General features: G+C 37.4%; 2 protein-coding genes across 8 annotated transcripts in view; one reads left to right on the top strand and one right to left on the bottom strand.

The window, feature by feature from the left end:
* Positions 1-19,459, top strand: part of arsg (arylsulfatase G) — a 26,236-nt gene extending 6,777 nt beyond the window's left edge. For 2 of the 4 annotated variants that reach the window (XM_077201003.1, XM_077201004.1), the window contains exons 6-12: positions 41-175; positions 1,486-1,682; positions 1,777-1,857; positions 2,090-2,198; positions 2,276-2,396; positions 2,502-2,592; positions 3,035-5,012. In XM_077201003.1, coding sequence (XP_077057118.1) covers positions 41-175; positions 1,486-1,682; positions 1,777-1,857; positions 2,090-2,198; positions 2,276-2,396; positions 2,502-2,592; positions 3,035-3,312 — 1,012 coding nt within the window. In that variant the 3' untranslated portion in view covers positions 3,313-5,012. Of the gene's footprint in view, positions 1-40; positions 176-1,485; positions 1,683-1,776; positions 1,858-2,089; positions 2,199-2,275; positions 2,397-2,501; positions 2,593-3,034; positions 5,013-19,365 lie in introns of those variants that run through there. The other 2 variants (XM_077201005.1, XM_077201006.1) reach the window with 2 other exon arrangements.
* snx11 (sorting nexin 11) lies at positions 4,486-11,331 on the bottom strand. 4 transcript variants are annotated; one of them, XM_077200999.1, is made up of 8 exons: positions 11,081-11,331; positions 10,613-10,715; positions 10,478-10,532; positions 10,160-10,246; positions 9,289-9,389; positions 8,057-8,152; positions 7,197-7,421; positions 4,486-7,113 (listed from the first exon to the last, which is right to left on the bottom strand). In XM_077200999.1, exons 3-8 carry the CDS (start codon positions 10,499-10,501, stop codon positions 6,036-6,038), a joined length of 1,611 nt encoding a protein of 536 aa, XP_077057114.1. In that variant the 5' UTR covers positions 10,502-10,532; positions 10,613-10,715; positions 11,081-11,331; the 3' UTR covers positions 4,486-6,035. The 4 variants fall into 4 exon arrangements, with proteins under 4 accessions (XP_077057114.1, XP_077057116.1, XP_077057117.1 ...); XM_077201001.1 differs by having other exon boundaries at positions 10,613-10,720; positions 11,081-11,327; XM_077201002.1 differs by having other exon boundaries at positions 10,613-10,656; positions 11,081-11,320.

The raw sequence follows: 19,459 nt of genomic DNA, 5'->3' as shown, positions 1-19,459 counted from the left end.
CTCATGCTTTACTGAAATATGTAAAATGTTCACTCGTCAGGAAGCATGAAGGATGCTACACTCAAGTGGCACTACCTCTGTTTGAAAATGAGACAATAATTGAACAACCTTTGGATACATGGAGCCTTAAAGACAGATATGCCAGAGTGGCAGTCAAGCAGATATTTACAGCCAGGTATGTTCACTGATTCTGACCCTAATTCTATACAGAAAGTCATATTTATGATTTGGATACCAACCTGAGCTCATTTCCACAGTGGTTTGACTTCCTAGCAAATTGCTATTTTGGGCATTACTTATAACGAGTATTACTTTCTATTCTGTACTATTAATATTATTATTGTTATTAAAAGGATATTAAACCTCTTGAACTTCTTGGTAAACATATGTTAATTAAAAAGTTCTTGTACATGTTTTAGGCTCAGCACTTACGGTGAAACAAAAAAAAAAAAACATTCTTGATTAAAAATGGATTATAAAAACAGTTTTGCTACTCACAGGGGCAACTGTTTCTGGACTTTGATCAGGTCTGGTCTGTAAACAAGTTTGCTAAGCAGGGGAAGTTGCAGATTGTTGACCTTAGACACAGTCCAAGGATAGATTATCATCTGTTGGGGTGCGCGCAGCCAAGTCTCATTTATTTATCATTTCAGCTGTGCATTTGCATAGAGAATCGAGACCTGTAACTGTTTTAAAGTCAATATCACTTTACTTAGTTCCTCACTTAAATGTTTAAATCAATAAATTATATTGACATTAAAATGGCCAATAACAATCTGTTATGAAACTCTAGATGGTGCATGCTGATGGGTGCTTTTAACGCAGTCCTGCTGACAATCACATTACGTATTAACTACACAGCACAAGCTGATTGGTTCCTGTTGCACCTGCGCCAATGAGCTTGCTGCTCAACATTTAACAGTGGTATTAAATTATTCATTTTTTAAAATAAATTTAAGTGAGCAATGGAGGATGAGAGATGTAATCGAACTGTAAAATGAATTACCATTCACAAATACATATACAGTAGAAACTGATACAATGAACTATAGTTCACATGTTTGGGGTCAGTAAGATTTTTAAAGGAATTAATCATTTTATTCAACAAGGATGCATTCAATTGATAAAAAGTGAGAATAAAGTCATTTTCTAATCTTACAAAATTGTGAGCTTTCTATTCATCAAAGAATTCTGAAAAAAACACACTATGATTTTCACAAAAATATTGTAATGATTTCTAAAGGATTATGTAATGTGACAGGTAGGTTCAGCTTTGCCATCATATGAATAAATTACATTTTAGAATATATGAATAAATAGAAAACAGCTATTTTAAACTGTAATATCATTTCACAATATTCTTTTTTTTAATTGTATTTCTGATCAAATAAATGCAACTCTAATATCAGCTGATAAGCATCACTAAATTGTGCCTCTGTACAATTTGTATAATATTATTTGTTTTGTGTTAATGTGTCTGTATAGCATTTCTAAGCAGCAGCCGTTCCTGCTGTATGTGGCTCTTGCTCACATGCATGTCCCACTGTTCCATAACACCTTCCTAAACGTTACGACGCAAGATCCTTACACAGCCAGCCTCAGTGACATGGACTCATTGGTGGGGACAATCATGCAGGCGGTCAGCACTGAGCAGCTGGAAAACACATTGATATGGTTCACTGGTAAGTTATTTGCACATATTTCACTCAATGTGTTCAGAGGGATTAGTCGCTTTCCTAAAGGCTCTGTTTGCAAATTTTTGCATCCATTTCTAAGGTGACAATGGCCCATGGGAGCAGAAATGCCAGTTTGCTGGGCATGTTGGGCCTTTTGTTGGAAGATGGCAGACGAGCAGAGGTAATAAGCTGCCATATAAGTCTCTTTCGATTTATTTACTAAAAACAAATGGCTTTTTATGGTTTTGTAAGGTGTCATACCTTTAATCTGTCATAAGTAGAAGATAGTCAAATGAACGAACATACAAGTGTTTTCTGTGAGTGCATATTTCATCCTTGTCTTCAGTTGTTTTAGATAACAAACACACTAATTGAATTATCATGTTATGGTCTGTTTTCATTATTTTGAGCAGGTGGTGGCTCAGCCAAGAGTACCACATGGGAAGGAGGTCATAGAGTTCCCACAGTGGTCACATGGCCTAAAAAGATCAAACCCAACAGCACCAGCAGTGCCCTGCTGAGGTATTGAAAGATTATGAATGTAGTATAACATGATTGTGTTCGTTTTCACCATATGATGACTAACTTTTAATCCTTAGTGGTCTGGATATCTTCCCAACCATCCTCTCCCTGGCTGGTGTGAAACCACCATCGGATCGACGCTATGACGGCATTGATATAACATACATTCTGCTCAACGACTCTGACGAAGGGCATAGGGTACAATCAGTTTGGATGACACACTACTTTACAGACCAAAACAAAACTTGTGAAATTTTCTCTCACTGGCTTTTAAAAAAAATAAACTTTTGTTCCCATTATTAGAGTCTCATGCATCCAAACAGCGGTACTGCAGGACAGTTCGGGGACCTTCAGACCGTCAGGCTGAAACATCACAAGGCTTTTTACATCACAGGTCTCTATTTATTACGGGGGAAAAAAGAAAGAATCAATTTATTAATTCATAAAAATATATATATAGCCTATATTATTTTTGACAAATACTTATTTTAAACTAATTAATTTATTCTAAAAAATGTAGTTAAATATGAAGCATATCTCAGTCTCAAGTAAAATAATCTAATACATTTTAAATTGATAAATAAATTGACATTTTTGAAGTATTTCATTTGTACAATTTTTTTAAATAGGAAATCATTTTTTAAATTGATAAAGAAGTACACAATTAAAACTTTAATGTATGAAACATTATTTAAATGTAACAAAAAATCATTATTAATACATATTAATCACTTATTTTGGCTGCTCCCATGTATAAACTATGGCATTTGCTTTTCTCCTTGTTCCGTTAATATACTGGTATTGGTTGGTATAGTGGTTCTGATGTTCTCCCTCAGGTGGATCAGTGGCGTGTGCTGGAGGAAGTGGACAACAGCAGTATCATGACCCCCCTCTGATATTTGACCTCTCTCAAGACGAGGCAGAAGAGACCCCTCTGAACCCCGAGAGTGAAGAGTACAGATCTGTCCTGAAGGAAGTGGAGAGAGAGAGGGAGGCTCTGCTATGGGACATCGCCTCAGACAGGGTATCTTCGGCTGACTACACCATGATTCCGTCTGCAGTCCCCTGCTGTCAGCCAAACCACCCCGCCTGCCGATGTCACAGTCTGAAATGAGGTCAGTTGACTCAGCCTTGAACCCAGCACTGTTTGTCAGTGTGTTAGATCCTGTCAACATACTGAAAGCACTGTCATTTTATACACTTAGAAGAGCATAGTTCAAATATTGAGTGTAATTTCACAGAAAACCACACTACTTTACTAAGAATATGCTGATGTGTAAAGTTAATTCTGTGGAACAGGAAACTATAGATGTGCAAGATGTTTTAATACTTTTGTATCCTGCTGTTTCATGAGCTAGAACAGGGATTTTCTAATCAGGGTCTGGGGTCCCCCAGGGGCCTGTAAGGGGGCACTTGGGGGTCCTTTTTAACACAGATACTGATCTATATATTACTGTTTGATTGTGCTTTCTAAAAACTGGTCAGAAATCAAGCTCTATTTTTCACCAGTAAGAAACTATCTTTTATAAATTAATTTTGTTTTTTATTTATTTATGCATCTTACATTCATTAATTTGTTTAATTTGATGATTGTTATATAAATGACTATAAAAAATACAATATTTACAGTAATCGTGTCATAAATTGCGTAACAGCTGTCTTTCCCTTTCCCTAGTTTGATATCATGTCTCCATCTTGTGGTAATACTGTTGCCATAACTGTGACCGCATAACTTAAATTAATATTTAAGAAAGTAATATGGTATTATGTTTTGTTGATTACTTTGAAAATATATTAACTCTGTCACTTGATTGATAGCACCACCACAAACAAATCCATTAATTATATTCCTAGTATTACTGACAAAAAATGTATTTGAAATAAAACATTAACCCACTGTATCCAATTCATGCTTTCACAAATTAAAACAACGTGTTCTAAAATCGGCTCAAAAGATTTAACATTTTTGATATCCTCCAAATGGATGGAATCAAACTTTGAAGTTTTGAAAACTTTGAACTCATACATTACACAATTTTCTGTGAAATCGGTCAAATTAAATCTGCAGTCTGGCTCTGACTTTCAGTAACTAGCATCAATTTGTCCGGACTGAAAATCTGGGCAAAAGTCATGTAGTGTATTCCAGGCTTTAGTCGAAAATGCTGTGGCTGCTTCCATGCGTGTCTGTCCACAAATACTTGGTCAGTAAATAATAAATATAATGGTATTGGTTGGTATAGTGAATGGTAGTTCCAATGTGTTTTCTCATGGATCAAAGGGAATTCAGTTTCATTTTAGCCACTTTGTCTTTATTGGTTTGCTGTTAGTAAACGCATAGGTGAATCCAAACGTCCATACAGTAAGCATCTGTAGAATGTAGTCAAGCCTGACAGGTGTGGTGGCTCATCAAATGAATGTAAAGCCACATTCCACAACTAGAGTAAAACCACTCTTCACAACTAAGAATAAAATGCAACTTCCAACTGTTAAAAACTGTAACTTAAAAATTCTTTAAAAACATAAAAATGATAATTTAGCTTACATTTTTTGTAATAATGCTATTGTGCATTCCTAATCGTCTTACTGTGCTGATTTGCAAAACAAATAACACCTGTGTGTGAAAAGAGATCACCTTTTTTTAAGGAAATAAAAAAGTTCTCTTTCCTGTTAATCAACAATAAGTCCCTTTGAGTACGTTTCTGTTCACTGTAACATCCAAGCAGAATATAGACAAACAGTCAATCTGCAGCGTACTTACAACCTTGTGCAACATTAAGTTAGGAAGAGGAAAATAAAGTACATTACCATTGCAAACAATGTGCACTGTAATTTCTAATGTGTCTGGGTTTTTTTTAGCGCAGAAAGTTTCTGTATGGAAATTAGTGTTCTGACCATAAATTAAGCAACTAGGAAATTAAATACCAAAAAAGACACTCTCAACAACCACACTAATTCTGAACAGATAGTAGTAAATTCTGTCATCATTTACTCACCCTGATGAGAGTTCCAAACCTGTATGACTTTCTCTATTCAAAGGGAACACATAAGATGATATTTTGAAGGTTTTTGTCTATACAATAAATCTCAATGGGGTCCAAAACAACATTGGACAGAAAAACTGAAATTTTTCCAAATATCTTCTTGTTTCACACATGAACGTCCTTTAGGTTTGGAATAACACAAGGGTGAGAAAATGATGACAGAATATTAATTTTTGGGTGAACTTTCCCTTAAATTACCCCAAAGTTCCACTAGAGCAAACATGCAACATGTTTTTAACATTGGGAAAAAAGGGAAGTGCTTTAGAAAGTGTCAAGTCAGTTAAAATTGGGTTTTGAAAATGCTACAATAGATCAGCATGTCATGTGGTATTTCTTGTTTGAAGGTAAAGTTTACTACAATCATACAAACACAAAACTATTTTGATTTAGAATGGAGAAAATTAGAATCAAGGTGCCATAGTGATTTATGCGCTGCTCTGTGTACAGTTCCCTTTCTCGCTCGCTACCATGGATTCATAATTATGAATCCATGGGCAATTTTCTCACGATCCTGAATGGCACATTAGTAAGTGCATTATCTCTGTTTGTTCACATTGTTTGTTGGGAAAAACACAGCCTGTATAATCAATCAGTGTATCTTCTGTAAACAGTCTGTAACTGAAAACAACAACAGTTGACCAACGCAAAAAAACATGATGTGTTCCTCCCTTTACAGCTACATTCACTCACTCATTCTGAGATCACAGTAGAAGAACGTCTTGGATGTTGACTGAGAAAGAGCTGTTGGGAGGACTCTTTGAACACAAGTCTATGAGTCTACCAATTCCCATGGGAATTAGTTAGTATCTGGTTGGTAGGTAGTGCTGATTATATGACTGTCCGTCTCCTGACATTGCATTGAATCAATCTCTATGGCTTGTAATACAAGCTTGTTGACATCAGCAGAATTTGCATAAAGGTTGCTGACAGTCTCTGTCACGGGGGCGGTTTGTGTGCTCACTGCTTCCTCAATTCCCTCAAGTATCAAAATGCCACTGCCGGCCTGATGACATTTTGCATTGAGCTTGTTCACCTCACCTATATGCTCCACGTTCGCATTCATGGCCTCTTCCTGGACTCCAGCATCTTCGCTGTAGTCTTCATCACTGACTCCATTCTCTTGGACCATATGGTCCTCTGGTAATTCTACTTTATCATGATCTTTAGTATCTGGCATGTTCTCCTCATAAGCATCATGGTGTGCAACATCTACAGTTGTATCTGCGTTTTCAAGTATCTTCTCTCTGTAATGCTCAGCATTGTCTTCCTTGACAGCACTGAGATCCAGAGTTACTTCGTTATTATGGATCCTTACTCTTGGTTCTTCTTCATAAAGGTCCTCTTTAGGGGTTTGTCTCACAGTGCTGTCCTGTTCAAGTCCAGTGTCTTGACCTCCCTTCTTCACTTCATTGATATCACCAAGAGTCCTTTCCTCAATGACTCCATCTACTGAGGTAATGTCAACAACATCTTTGCCAACAGACGTTTCTTGATCAAGATCTTCTTCATCGCTTGTATCTCCTTGCAGAGGCTCGTCTTCAAGGTCTTGTCCGTCTGTCTGTGTAGCAGGATATTCACAATCATACCTTTGTAGATCTTTGGTGACCTCATTTGATCCAATGTTTCCAAACTTTCCACCCTCTTCCTCAGTTTCTACAGAACCAACAAGATTCGGGTGGATTTCAACTACTAGTTTAATGCAATTCTCTCCCTCTTGAGGCAGCTGTTCATGGTCAATAACCTGCTTCAGGTCATGTGCAATCTGATCTGCGTCACTCAGTCTCGACGCGGAGTCTGAAACGTCTGTAAGTTCATTTGGAGGTCCACTGAATGTGGCTCCTGGACTTTGTAATGAAGGGAGGTGAGGAGCAGGACTGCGAAGAGAAGTATATCATTAGGAGATAAGTGGTCTTAATGTCACAACATCATCTGCTTTGTCATTGCGACCAGTTTTTACCTCTCCACAGATTCGTATGGAACAGGGGTGGGCCATAATTCTTGGGGCCCGGCCCCTTCCTCCTGGACCCAGCCGAGGTTGGAGGAAGCATAATTCAGAATGGCCTCTGTCACAGTGTAAGGGGTGTGACCCTGCACACAGTCCTCAATGTGCTTGACAGGAAGCTGAGTCTGCAGGAAAAGATGGAGTTGGCTATCTGACAGGCATACTGTCATGTGCAGCACCCTGTAGGATGAAGATGAAATGGCAGGGGTTAAACAAATGTTTAACATTCACATAATATTTCTGTAATGCTATTTTTATCTCTTTCATTTGTAACACCAGCAACACAAAGGGCCCTATCATACACCCGGCGCGGCACAAGTATTTTTTGCTTGTTTCAGCACAACGCAGTTATCGTTGTCATGTCCTGCGCCACGTTGTTTAAATAGCACATGCGTTTGCACCCATTTGTGCGCCCATGGGTGTGCTGGTCTGAAAACGATTGCGCGTCAGGCTTTTTGTTGACGCGTTGCTATTTTGAGGCAACTGAAATAAACTGTGCTATTGACCAACTGAGACCTGGTCAAAAGTCAATGGCGCAATATTTTTTTTGTTATTAAAAGAGCGTGTTAGTAATATGCACAACTAGCTTTTAAAAGGAATGGGAGATGAGACTCTGGTTTATCGCACGTAAAGCCCAAAATACACCCATTACTCATTAAGAGAATATAGTCAACTATTTTACACCATGTGTCGGGCACACCGACCATTTTTCCCGTCATTAAACTAGCAAAAGTGGATTTGGACACGCCCTAAGTGCGCTTGCGCCGTGTGCTTAAAATAGAGCCCTAGAAGACCGACTAAGGAGTTAGACTGACTTATCCAAGAAGCTCTGAAGACCCTTTCTCCTTCTTTCAATGAAGTCATCGGTAATAAACGAGAAGAAAGACTTTTTGGGCAGATCAGGAACAGGCCTGTGGAAAATACAGCAATACATTATGGGTAAATGGACAATGTAAAAATTAAATGGCACCGCTTTTTCTTTCTTTTTTTGATGGAATAAAAGTCCCTACTACATGGCAGCATAACATTGCTTACACAGTACATTTAAACTAAATTATTTTAATTTTTAATTGGCATATCTAAACAAATTATTTCCTATAAGTATATATTTATAACCAATATAGATTGGTTGAGACGTAATTGTCCACTCAAATTTTTGGAAACATAACTATTATTAATGTTTTTGAAAGAAATCTCTTATGCTCATTAAGTCTGCATTCATTTATTCAATAATACAGAAAAAACAGTAATATTGTGAAATATTATTACAATTTAAAATAAGGGTTTTCTATTTGAATATACTTTAAAATATAATTTATTTCTGTAATGAAAAGCTGAGTCTCTAGCATTATTACTCCAGTCTTCTGTGTCACACAATCCTTTAGAAATAATTCTAATATGCTGATTTATTATCAATGTTGCTGCTTATTCTTTTTTATATAATCTGTGATACTTTTTTCTTTGATTAATAAAAAGTTCAAAAAGAACAGCATTTATTTAAAATAGAAAACTTTTTTTTTTTTACAATATACACTACCCATTCCAAAATTTGGGGTCAGTCTTTTGTGTTAAAATTGATAAAAGGGGATAATAAATATTTATATTGTTAGAAAAGAATTCTATTCATGAATAAATACTGTTCTATTTAACTTTTTTTTCACAGATGAATCCTGAAAAAAGTATCACAGGTTCCAAAAATTATCAAACAGCGCAACTGTTTCCAACATTGATAATAACCGATTATCAAATCAGCATATTAGAATGATTTCTGAAGGATCATGTGACACTGAAGACAAGGCTGTATAATGATAATGGCTGATGAAAATTCAGCTTTGCATCACAGAAATAAACTATATTTTAAAGTATATTCAAATAGAAATATGTAATATTTCACAATGTTACTGTTTTTTTTTCTATATTTTCGATCAAATAAATGCAGTCCTGATGAGCATAAGAGACTTCTTTCAAAAAATTAAAAATAGTAGTGTTTCCAAACTTTTGTCTCAGCCATACTGCCACTTGGAAGTGTTGGTGCAAAGGAACTTACACCAGACCAGCATTCTTTTGCAGCTTTTTCTTCAACCACACAAACTCGCTGTATCGCCGCCTCACACAGGATGTTTTGGCAGTGAATGCTTTACTGTTTGTCTGGTAAATGAAACCAAGTAACCAAATTCAGATCATTGATACAGTTAACATGAGGCCTGACAAAAACAACTGTTGAACAACAGAAGAATAAGAACATGTATAGCCTACTAGTGATTATTATTTTTATTAATCTTATAATTAACAGAAGTGTTATATCTTCAAAATACCAAACTTTTCACTCAAGCAGTGTGCATCTTTTTTGTTGAGTGTTAAATTGCATTTTGTACAGAATTTCAACCATAGCCCACCTTGCGCTCTAGATACTGATACACACATATGTCATTAAAAAGATAAAGATAACAAACAATAGAGGAGTGGAAATTCCCATCAACTCCACAGATAAGACATAAATAATCAAATGAGGACACAGCTATGATTCAATCAACACCACTTCTGTAAACAATACACGACTACCAATCAGTTGTTAAAAAAAACAAAACCTTTTATACATAGATGTTTTTGTTAAGAAATTCTTTATAACAATGTCATCTTAACATCTAAATCTGGGGCCAGTTCCATAAACTTGTGTCTTAAGAACTAGTTAAACCAACTAGCAGTTAACACAGGGGTAATGAGTCTTGCTGTTCAAATCAGACTGACTGATCTACCTTTATGTAAAGACTTTAAAAAGTTCAGAAGAAAAAGACTAGTCGAAGCAGTTGATGCAACTGGCCCTGATTTCATGTAGAACTGATCAATGAAGTACTTTGTAACTTGGAAAGAGTCACATTATTATATTGTAATCTTGTAATATTATCAAAAATACTCACATGAAGAAAAATTTTGAAGTCCACAAATGAGTTCCACGACCCTTGGTTCTGAACACGAGGATCCTGAACTCTCACTGCAATGAATTCCTTAAGAAAAAATAAAGGAACATTTTTTAAAGATCAACATGTACAGTTATCAAACATGTATACCTTTAAAAAGAGAATCCTGCAGCCCATCTTCTAAGCCTCAATATCTGAATGACCCAACCTCAATATCTTAGACCCATAAGATCTTATTGCTTAGGGGTTTTAGTACAATATTCAGATCTGTCATTGCACATAACACAGCCAAACTGGAAAGAATAAGAAAGATCTTACATCTTGCTCTTGACTTTTGATCATCCTACCAGAGGTAACATGGCACCATTGACATCTGTGGAAAAACAGTGAACATGAGGCATCAACCACAACAACAACATCCCTTATCATGAATGTTTGAGTCTATAAACTCACATTATTTTGTCTTGGGTTTTCCATAATTTGAGGAGAGCAAATATCTTCACAAATCCATAAAGGGAGAAATCACCAGATTCCTCAGACCTGGTAACGTTACTGTCTACTCTCCAAAACATCACAATTAGTTGATTTTGAGTATCTAACGTTAGGGGACAAACATCTCCTGACTCGCTCTTTTAACCCTTGCGATGAATCATCTGCCCCTCCTCTTCCTCTAAAACCCCATTAATCATGACTATTCGTCAGCTTTGTGGTCAATAATGTGATTTACCCGTGATTACAGGGTGAATGCGTTGAAACTGAACATGTTAATGTTAGCAGTCCTGTTAAGAACTTTGGCATTAATGTATTGGATTTTAAATCGATAACTTTTTGTCTGCTACCTGTCACAACACTTCTTACACTAGAGAATAGTTAGAAGAGACGTTTTCGCTTTATATTTATATTGTTAAGTGTGATACTTACTGTAGTAGTGCTCGATTTCCAGGTTGCAGTACAGCTAGCTAGCGCACGTTAATTAGCTAAGATACGATTGTCAACAAATAAAGTAAAATCACTACCTTGATCCCACCCGATCGAATTTTTTTTTATGGTATTTCACTTAGATTGTATTACATACACAGATAAAACAGATACGACACATTAAAAACACGTCCAATACATTGAGTCAGCGTGTAACGTGATCAGCTTCCTTTTTCTTCAGCTGTGAAATAAACAAGCTGAGGTGAGATACTGCCATCTTGTGTTCGGGTGGTTAGTTTGCTTATGGATTATTAGTCTGTTTATGATGATAATAATAATAATATTAATATTAATAATAATAATAAAATAGTAGTCTCACTAAGTTTGGGACACTGACACTATCTACTGCTTATCTTATTCCTTTAAAGAAAATGTATTAGTTTCCTGCCTTGTAGAGGATAAGTGATTTGGAGAATGAATGGATGAATGGAATGTATTTTTTGTAAACTGCATTAAAGGTGCAATGTGTAATATTTATGAGGATCTATTGACAGAAATGCAATATAAGATCCATAACTATGTGTTCGGTGGTGTAGACCAATGAAACATTATCTTTTTATTACCTTAGAATGAGACATTTATATCTACATAACCGCGGGCAACCACTTATATGGAGGTCGACATATTGTGACCTCATGTTTCTACCGTAGCCGACAGCGAACAAACAGCGCTACAGAGCGATTTCATCATTACCTTGAAAGAGAAGCCGTAGAAAGAAGCTAGCCATAGACACCGTGTCCGTGAGTAGTGCCTTTTCTCTTGTCAGTGGTGTAAAATATGTAGTTGGATTGTTCATGTAACTTAGTTCTTCTCCCTCGCTGTGTTATGGATTTGACAATCAGCTGATTATAGTGACCATACAACAACGTTACAGGAGTCACCAACCCGTCGATCGCGGTCGACAAGTCGATCTTCGAAGCATTTTGAGTCGATCGCGAAGAGTTTTCAAAACCAGAGAAAAAAACAATATTTTTATTCATTATTATTTACTAATTTGTGTGTAGTAAATTGTGTCTAGCGGATGCGGAGGCGCGCGCGCTGTTACAATCACATATTTTTGCAGACGCGTTGAGTACAGGGGCGGAGCGGGGGGGTGGCTAATTGGGCTTAAGCCCCGAATGGTTTGTCAAAAGCCCCGAATCTTTTAGGTTTTTTAAAATAACTTCAACTTTGTTTCATTTCCTCTCAGAATTTCTGATGGAGCGGCAAAAAATTAAACAATGTGCGTCGTGGCGGACGGTAATGCATCGCGCATCACTCAGCTTGTTTGCCAACTGCCAATAAAAACTAACGAAGAAGAATATAAATTAATCTTCTTTGCCGTTGTCATCAGGGGTTGGCCGCTTGCGGGCTGTTGTATGTTTAAACCGGCGTCGTAGCGAGCTTACTGGCTAACCGGCTGAAGTTATTATGGACATCATAAAGTTTTTTTATACGGAACACTAACAGTAAACCTCACCGGCCGGAGAGAGATTCAGAAGCAGCGTCAGACGAACCGCGGACAAGTGTTACATGTGAATCTGCTGTTGTAGGCCTAACACTTCAGTTAAGTGATGACAACAATTCCAAGTACAGATGCATCAATATCGTCAATAAGTTATTTTTCCCCCATACTTTAATTTAAAAAGTAAATCTTTAATATATTCTAGATTCATTACATAAAAAGTTAAATATTTCAAGCCTTTTATTGTTTTAATCATGATGATGGGCTTACAGCTCATGGAAATCAAAACTCCAGTACGCCTATCTCAAAATGTATTAGAATTTTAGAACAAAGAATTTTTATACGACCTGACAAGATCTCTAATCAGCTAATCAACTCAAAACACCTGCAAAGGTTTCCTGAGAATTCAATCTGTCAGTTTTGTTCTGGTGGTGCAGCACAATGACCTTTTCCACAATATTACATTTTTTTGAGATGCGCCTGTAATAATGTAATAAACATATTAGTATTTACATAATTAAAGGAATTGTTATGGTGAACAGTGATAATGAATAAATGGTAGCAGCAGAGTATTGCTAATTAAATGAATATCACTGTCCACAATTTTATATGTAAGCTTTTTGGGCAACGCATCATTAATTTACTGTAACATATTGCACAATATCATCAATATTTAATGCAGCAATTCTGAACAAAAAGTATACATATTTAATAATAAGACACAGGTCTTTGGAACTTTTATTGCACACATGAGACTTAAATTATTCTCAGCGAGTTATGGTGGCGTTTTGGCCCCAGTCTAAAAGGGCTGCTATATAAGTTTTACACGCAACCAGATACCACTGTGTTTTACCTATTTAGGCAAACTTAAAAATAGTCAGATAATGGTTGCCTCTTTTTAGTTGCCAGGGGTGAAAATGAGTCATCCTTAACATTTTTGGTGTTTTGGATTCACTACAGCTGGAGAACAATTACATACAAAATAGGTTGTAGGCTCTACTCTGTGATTTTTTTTTTTTTTTACTGAGTAGGCCTAACTATCATAATTTTCCCAGGTAGTGTATAGATTTTTAGGCTTTCTAATATCTCAAACAGCCTGAAAAATAGTGCATTTAGCTGACGTAAATGGGGAAAAAATCTCCAAGGGAGTATGCCCCTGCCTGGACCGCCCCTAGGTTTGGGCTAAGCCCCGAATGTTTACATCGTCTGGCTCCGCTCCTGGTTGAGTATAAACAATGCTTTACGCTTTAACCAGCTCAGCCACAGCCATACAGCATAACAGCTCATATTAACCAGCTAAACTTTTACTACCCTGCTAGAAAAAAATATGTAGTTGGAGTTTCATTTGGTTCTCCCTCGCTGTATTATGGGTTTGTTATGTGGGGAGAAATGTGCTGTTACGTTCGTGAGACAATCAGCTGATTACTATTATTATATTATATATTATGACCCTTGATCCTCACCTGTCTATGGCTTTGTAAACTTTATCCATGATGTGGTTTATAATGGACTGTTGTACAGAAACAGTGACAGCACACTCTTGGCTTACTCTGGCTATTCTCTGCTGTCTCAGACGACGATATGTTTGTCCCGTCTTAAGCCTTATTGTTTATACTCGACGCGTCCGCACGAGCGCGAGTCTCAGCTGACTGCCCGCGCGCCTCTCCAAACGGAAGAGGCGTTTATACTTGACGCGCTCGACGTTGTGCTATTCTGTGAAACGACAGGGGGCGAATCGGAGTAATTCTCCTCTAAACCACCAGGAATCCGCAGTGAAGAAGTAGTTTGCCGTTTATTAATAGCTGATTCATATTAAAAGAGTAATAAATGCGGTAGGTTTATTGTACTTTTTTGTACAAACTAGTTACCCAGATAGCAAACTGACATTGAATCAACGTTGAAACAACGTTTCTCGAGACATCGAAACAACATTGATCTCCGACGTTGAACAGGTGTTCTGACGATTTGTGCTGCCTTGTCGAAAAATGCTACCGTAGCGCGAATCGATAGCAGAGTCTGTCGATTTGTGCTGCCTTGTCGAAAAATGCTACCGTAGCGCGAATCGATAGCAGAGTCTGTCGATTTGTGCTGCCTTGTCGAAAAATGCTACCGTAGCGCGAATCGATAGCAGAGTCTGTCGATTTGTGCTGCCTTGTCGAAAAATGCTACCGTAGCGCGAATCGATAGCAGAGTCTGTCGATTTGTGCTGCCTTCGCAAAAAAAATGCTACCCGAGCGCGAATCGATCACAGAGAATCTTGATTCATTCCCTATTGTTTCCATAATTGTGTAAATCTCACAATATTATGACATCGTTATTTCATTTAAATCAGGGTAAGTGTCCAGAGCAAGGATGCATAGATTTATGGGCGTGGTAAGCAGAAGAAAAATGAGTCTGCACATGCGCATAACCAGTAAGTAGCACGCGATGGGTAGCATGAATCGTCAGAACACCTGTTTCGTTTTGCTCATCGAAATAACGTTGAATCAACGTCAGATACGCCATTCAAAACTAACCGAAAATCGACGCAATTGGTTGCTTTCCTAACGTTGAAACGATGTTGATTTTAAGTTAGTTGAAACGACGTTATAGAATCAACAAAAATTCAATGTAAAATCGATCTAATTGGTTTGCTTGTCTAACGTTGAAACAATGTTGATTTCAGTTGGGTGAAATGATGTGGTGTAGGCTAGGCTACAATACACACATTTTCTACTTGTTTTAAAAGTCTCCCACAATAATAGATAAGTTAGCCTGCATGGTAATAATTTATTAAACACACAAACATCACATTCAGTTATCATTGCTTTATTTATACAACATATGAGTTTACACGTACGTTTTTAGTGCATACAAGCCCTCTAAATAGAAAAAAAAGCATTTACACTCAAATAGCATACACAGAAAAGTATAAAAGTAAATTAAAGGTGCTTTGTGTAATATTTAGGAGGATCTAAGAAACGCAATATCATAAACATAACTGTTTTCAGTGGTGTATAAAGAGCCTACTTAATGAACCGTTATGTTTTTATTACCTTAGAATGAGCCGTCCGCAGGTCACCTTATATCGACATATTTCTACAGTGGCCCTAAACGGACAAACACGTTTCGTCACTAGGTTGTTCTTCCTGCAAAGCTAGCTAAAGTCAGCGAATAAAACACTGACACAATGATGAACAAGTGACAATAATATTAGCAATAACATATAGTTTTACTGAATAATTAAGTAAACCTAATTGCTTAAAGGGTAAGTTCGGCGTTTTACAAGTAAAGCCCTGTTTAAGATCGTTTCTGATTAAATCGAACGGTTAAGATTAAAATTTGGACACATGCTGCTGTCCCGAGAATTTTGATGAACAATCATTCATATAAACGCTTTAAACTTTAGTTTACAAAGACGTGAAACTCACAGAGTGGTCTGGGGTGTTCACTGATATGAGCATGCAAAATGCAAAAGATGATTTCCAACAGGTGTTTTACCATTCGTTGTAAAACTTTGGACCTATTTTTCCAAAGCCTCACAACCGGACATTCTTTCAAAAACTACGATAAAAGCTGTTGGAAAGCTTCTTTTGCAGCGATTTTTGCGTGAGCATATCAGTGAACACCCCAGACCACTCGGTGAGTTTCACGTCTTTGTAAACTAAAGTTTAATGTGTTTATATGAATGATTGTTCCAGTGCCCCTATGAAAGTGCTCCCTCTTACCTAAACTCATTACTTCAGACTTACGTGCCAATTTGCCGGTCTGCCCGGTCCTGCAGATTTGCCTTGCACAACATTAGGAGGATCAGGCCCTTCCTTAAAGAGCATGCTACACAACTCCTTGTCTAAGCACTTGTTTTAAGTCTGGCATCTAAGACCCAACATCTAGCTACTGGGGTGCCTCAGGGCTCAGTGCTTGGACCACTTCTCTTCTCCATCTACATGACATCACTAGTATCTGTGATTTCAGAAACATGGCTTTTCCTATCATTGCTATGCTGATCCATCCAGATCCATCCAGAAACTTGCGCTCTGCTACCGAATGTCGTCTTGTGGTACCATCTAAAAGAGGCAAAAAATCTCTTTCTCTGACCTTTACCACGACTGTTACCTGTTGGTGGAATGATCTGCCTTACTCAACCAGAGCTTCTGAGTCAGTAGCCACTTTCAAGAAACTGCTGAAGACGTATCTTTTTCGGCAGCACTTGATTCAGTAGTACTAACACTTTCTCTTCTCTTCTATTCTATAAAAAAAAAAATGCACTAAAGTTAAACTGAGAGGGGTTATAGCACTTGCGTATTGTTGTCCTACTGTTAGTTTAACTGCTTCTATTGTTCTCATTTGTAAGTCGCTTTGGATAAAAGCGTCTGCTAAATGAATAAATGTAAATGTAAATGAAACCATTGTATAGGTGGGGGGGTGCCAACACAAAAACCTAAAATTCTCGGGACAGCAGCATGTGTCCAAATTTTATTCTTTATCCTTCTTTGTCAAATCGACGGCGTACCCCCGCAGACCCCTGTGCGTCGCCGCGAACCGCTCCGCCGTAGCTCGACGTGCACCTTCAAAAAATTTTAACTACGCGTCGAGGTGACGCAGACCACAAGGACTGTGATTGGTCAGATCAACCGCGATGCAACTCAACCTGACGCAGAACCATAAAACGGCCACGACGCCGTAGGAGTGACGGCGTAGCTACGCCGTGGAGTTGACTCAGAAGCATAATGAGGCCTTTAAGCCCAATTTATACTTCTGCGTTGAACTTACGCCGTAGCTACGTCGTAGGCTGTGCGTAGCGCGCACACCCCTTGGGCGTACCCTGACGTGCACCTCTCCAAAAATGTAACAATGCGTCAATTCTACGCGGACGCAAGCGCTGTGATTGGTCTGCTAGAACCCCTCCCTCGGGGTTCACATGCTCCCTCTGCATGTGTAATTGCACGTCAAGACAGACAACGAGGCAGAAGTATAAATGAAAACCAACGCGTAGTCTATAGTGTAGAGGCTCCGCCTTAGGTCCGACGCAGAAGTATAAATCAGCCTTTAGCAACCGTAGCTTCTTCGAAGGAGAGGGGTGAGCAGTGGGCCGAGCCATTAGAGCAACTGGCAACCGAACGGCTAGATGGCGCTAAAATCTACACACTGGACCTTTAAGGCAAGAATGTTCACCAATAGATATCACCATAATATTTTGCATCAATCCTGACATCTGAACATAAAGTGAGGTTCAAAATTAACGTTTCATTTTGTTAGCGTATTAGAATGGCAGTTACTTTTATATAGAGGGTTTTTGGATAACTTTTTTTATCACTCCATAAGAAAAAAAGGCTACTGTCAACGGACAGAAAAAAAATACATTTTCACTATGTTTTTTGGAATACAATATTATAGGGAATAAAAGTATATATAAGTCAGGCTAATGATATTGTAACAGAGTAAAACCATTCAGAATAAGATAAAAATAAAACTTAAATGTGTGCTACTCAAGTGGAGATGTGTGTCAATGGCATTTCTCCAGTATATAGGGGAGACCGGGGATGGAAGTAACACATTTTTAGTTTGAGCATCAGTAAACTTAGTGGTTGTTTGTGCTATAGATCTCTCAAACTTTGATACAATTTAGTTACATTTGTCTACTACAACAAAAACTCATTTGGACCGACGTCTACTACAAAATCACAGATAGTGTGAGTTAATGTCAAAAAGAGTTTCGTTGTTACAACCTACCCCACAATTGGGGGTGAGTTGTAACACTAGCTGAAGTAACAATGAGAGATAATTTGCTGAATTAAGATCCACACTATCTAATTTATGCAAGAACTTTATCAAAGAACAGAGTAATCAGATTTTAAAGTGAACGATTTAAAGTGACAAAAACATTGTTTTTCTTTTAGGACTTTAAATTGAGCACAAAAACAACTGCAGTGTGTGTGTACTATAATCCTGTCACGTAAGTGTTCCGTCACTATAGCTACAGTGTGTTGCCATCCACCTATTTTTATGTGACTTTTGTGATAGCACAAAATGTGCTAAAAAACGTATGTGCTTAATTTAGCCAGAAACTTTTTTTTTCTGATATTAGAAGATATGCGCATAGACTACAATGGAAACACATTTACCACCTAAATCCTTCGATGCACAACAAAAAACTCATGTAACAGAGGATATGACTGATAACTGGACTCATTGGTAACATCGTTTTTAATAAACTCTTAGAACTATACACACCCCAAGCAGCAATAGCATAGCTAACTGTTTTAGCATGTGGGTTTGAAGTTAGCATGAATGCAAAGCATCAAATTGAACTAGAGAAATGGCTATTTATGTTATGTAAGTCAAATAGTTGTATCTACAATACAATAAATACTAGGCAAAAAATAATTTTGATAAACATTTTTATTGTATTTCTTGAAAATCAGTTTTCCCTGTAGTGTCTTGCCATAGCTACAAGAAGCTTACTGTATATGACGGAAAAGGCCTAATTTCATGCAATATTGCGCTTTTTAAATCCTCATATCATTAGAACTATATTTTGCAGTTGTAATGTGGGATAAACATGCATAAAAAGAAAACACTTAGTCTAGCACAAAATACTTATTTTGACTCAAGGGTGCAGAAATGTATAATAGATATGGTATTATACAACCAAGATCTTGTAATAATATGATATTAATGGTATTTTCAGCACTTCAGAGTCATTAAACAGTCTCCGATGTCAGTGATGAAGAAAGATCCATTCTACATGACGTCTCAGTGGTGTGTTGAGCATAAGAACTTTATCCGCTGTAATCTTCTTTAGCTTCTGTTGCAAGCAGGTGGGGACGTCATATGGAGCTGCTGAGATGGACTGGGACATTGAGACATTTATTTCATTTGATAGCTGCTTTGAGCGT

The sequence above is a fragment of the Siphateles boraxobius genome, unplaced genomic scaffold, assembly GCF_051911475.1.
Source record: "Siphateles boraxobius isolate OS27281-9 unplaced genomic scaffold, OSU_SipBor_1 46, whole genome shotgun sequence".
NCBI classification, from domain to species: Eukaryota; Metazoa; Chordata; class Actinopteri; order Cypriniformes; family Leuciscidae; genus Siphateles; species Siphateles boraxobius.
The sequence above is the reverse complement of the archived record's forward strand: the minus strand, read 5'-3'. Positions and strand labels throughout refer to the sequence as shown.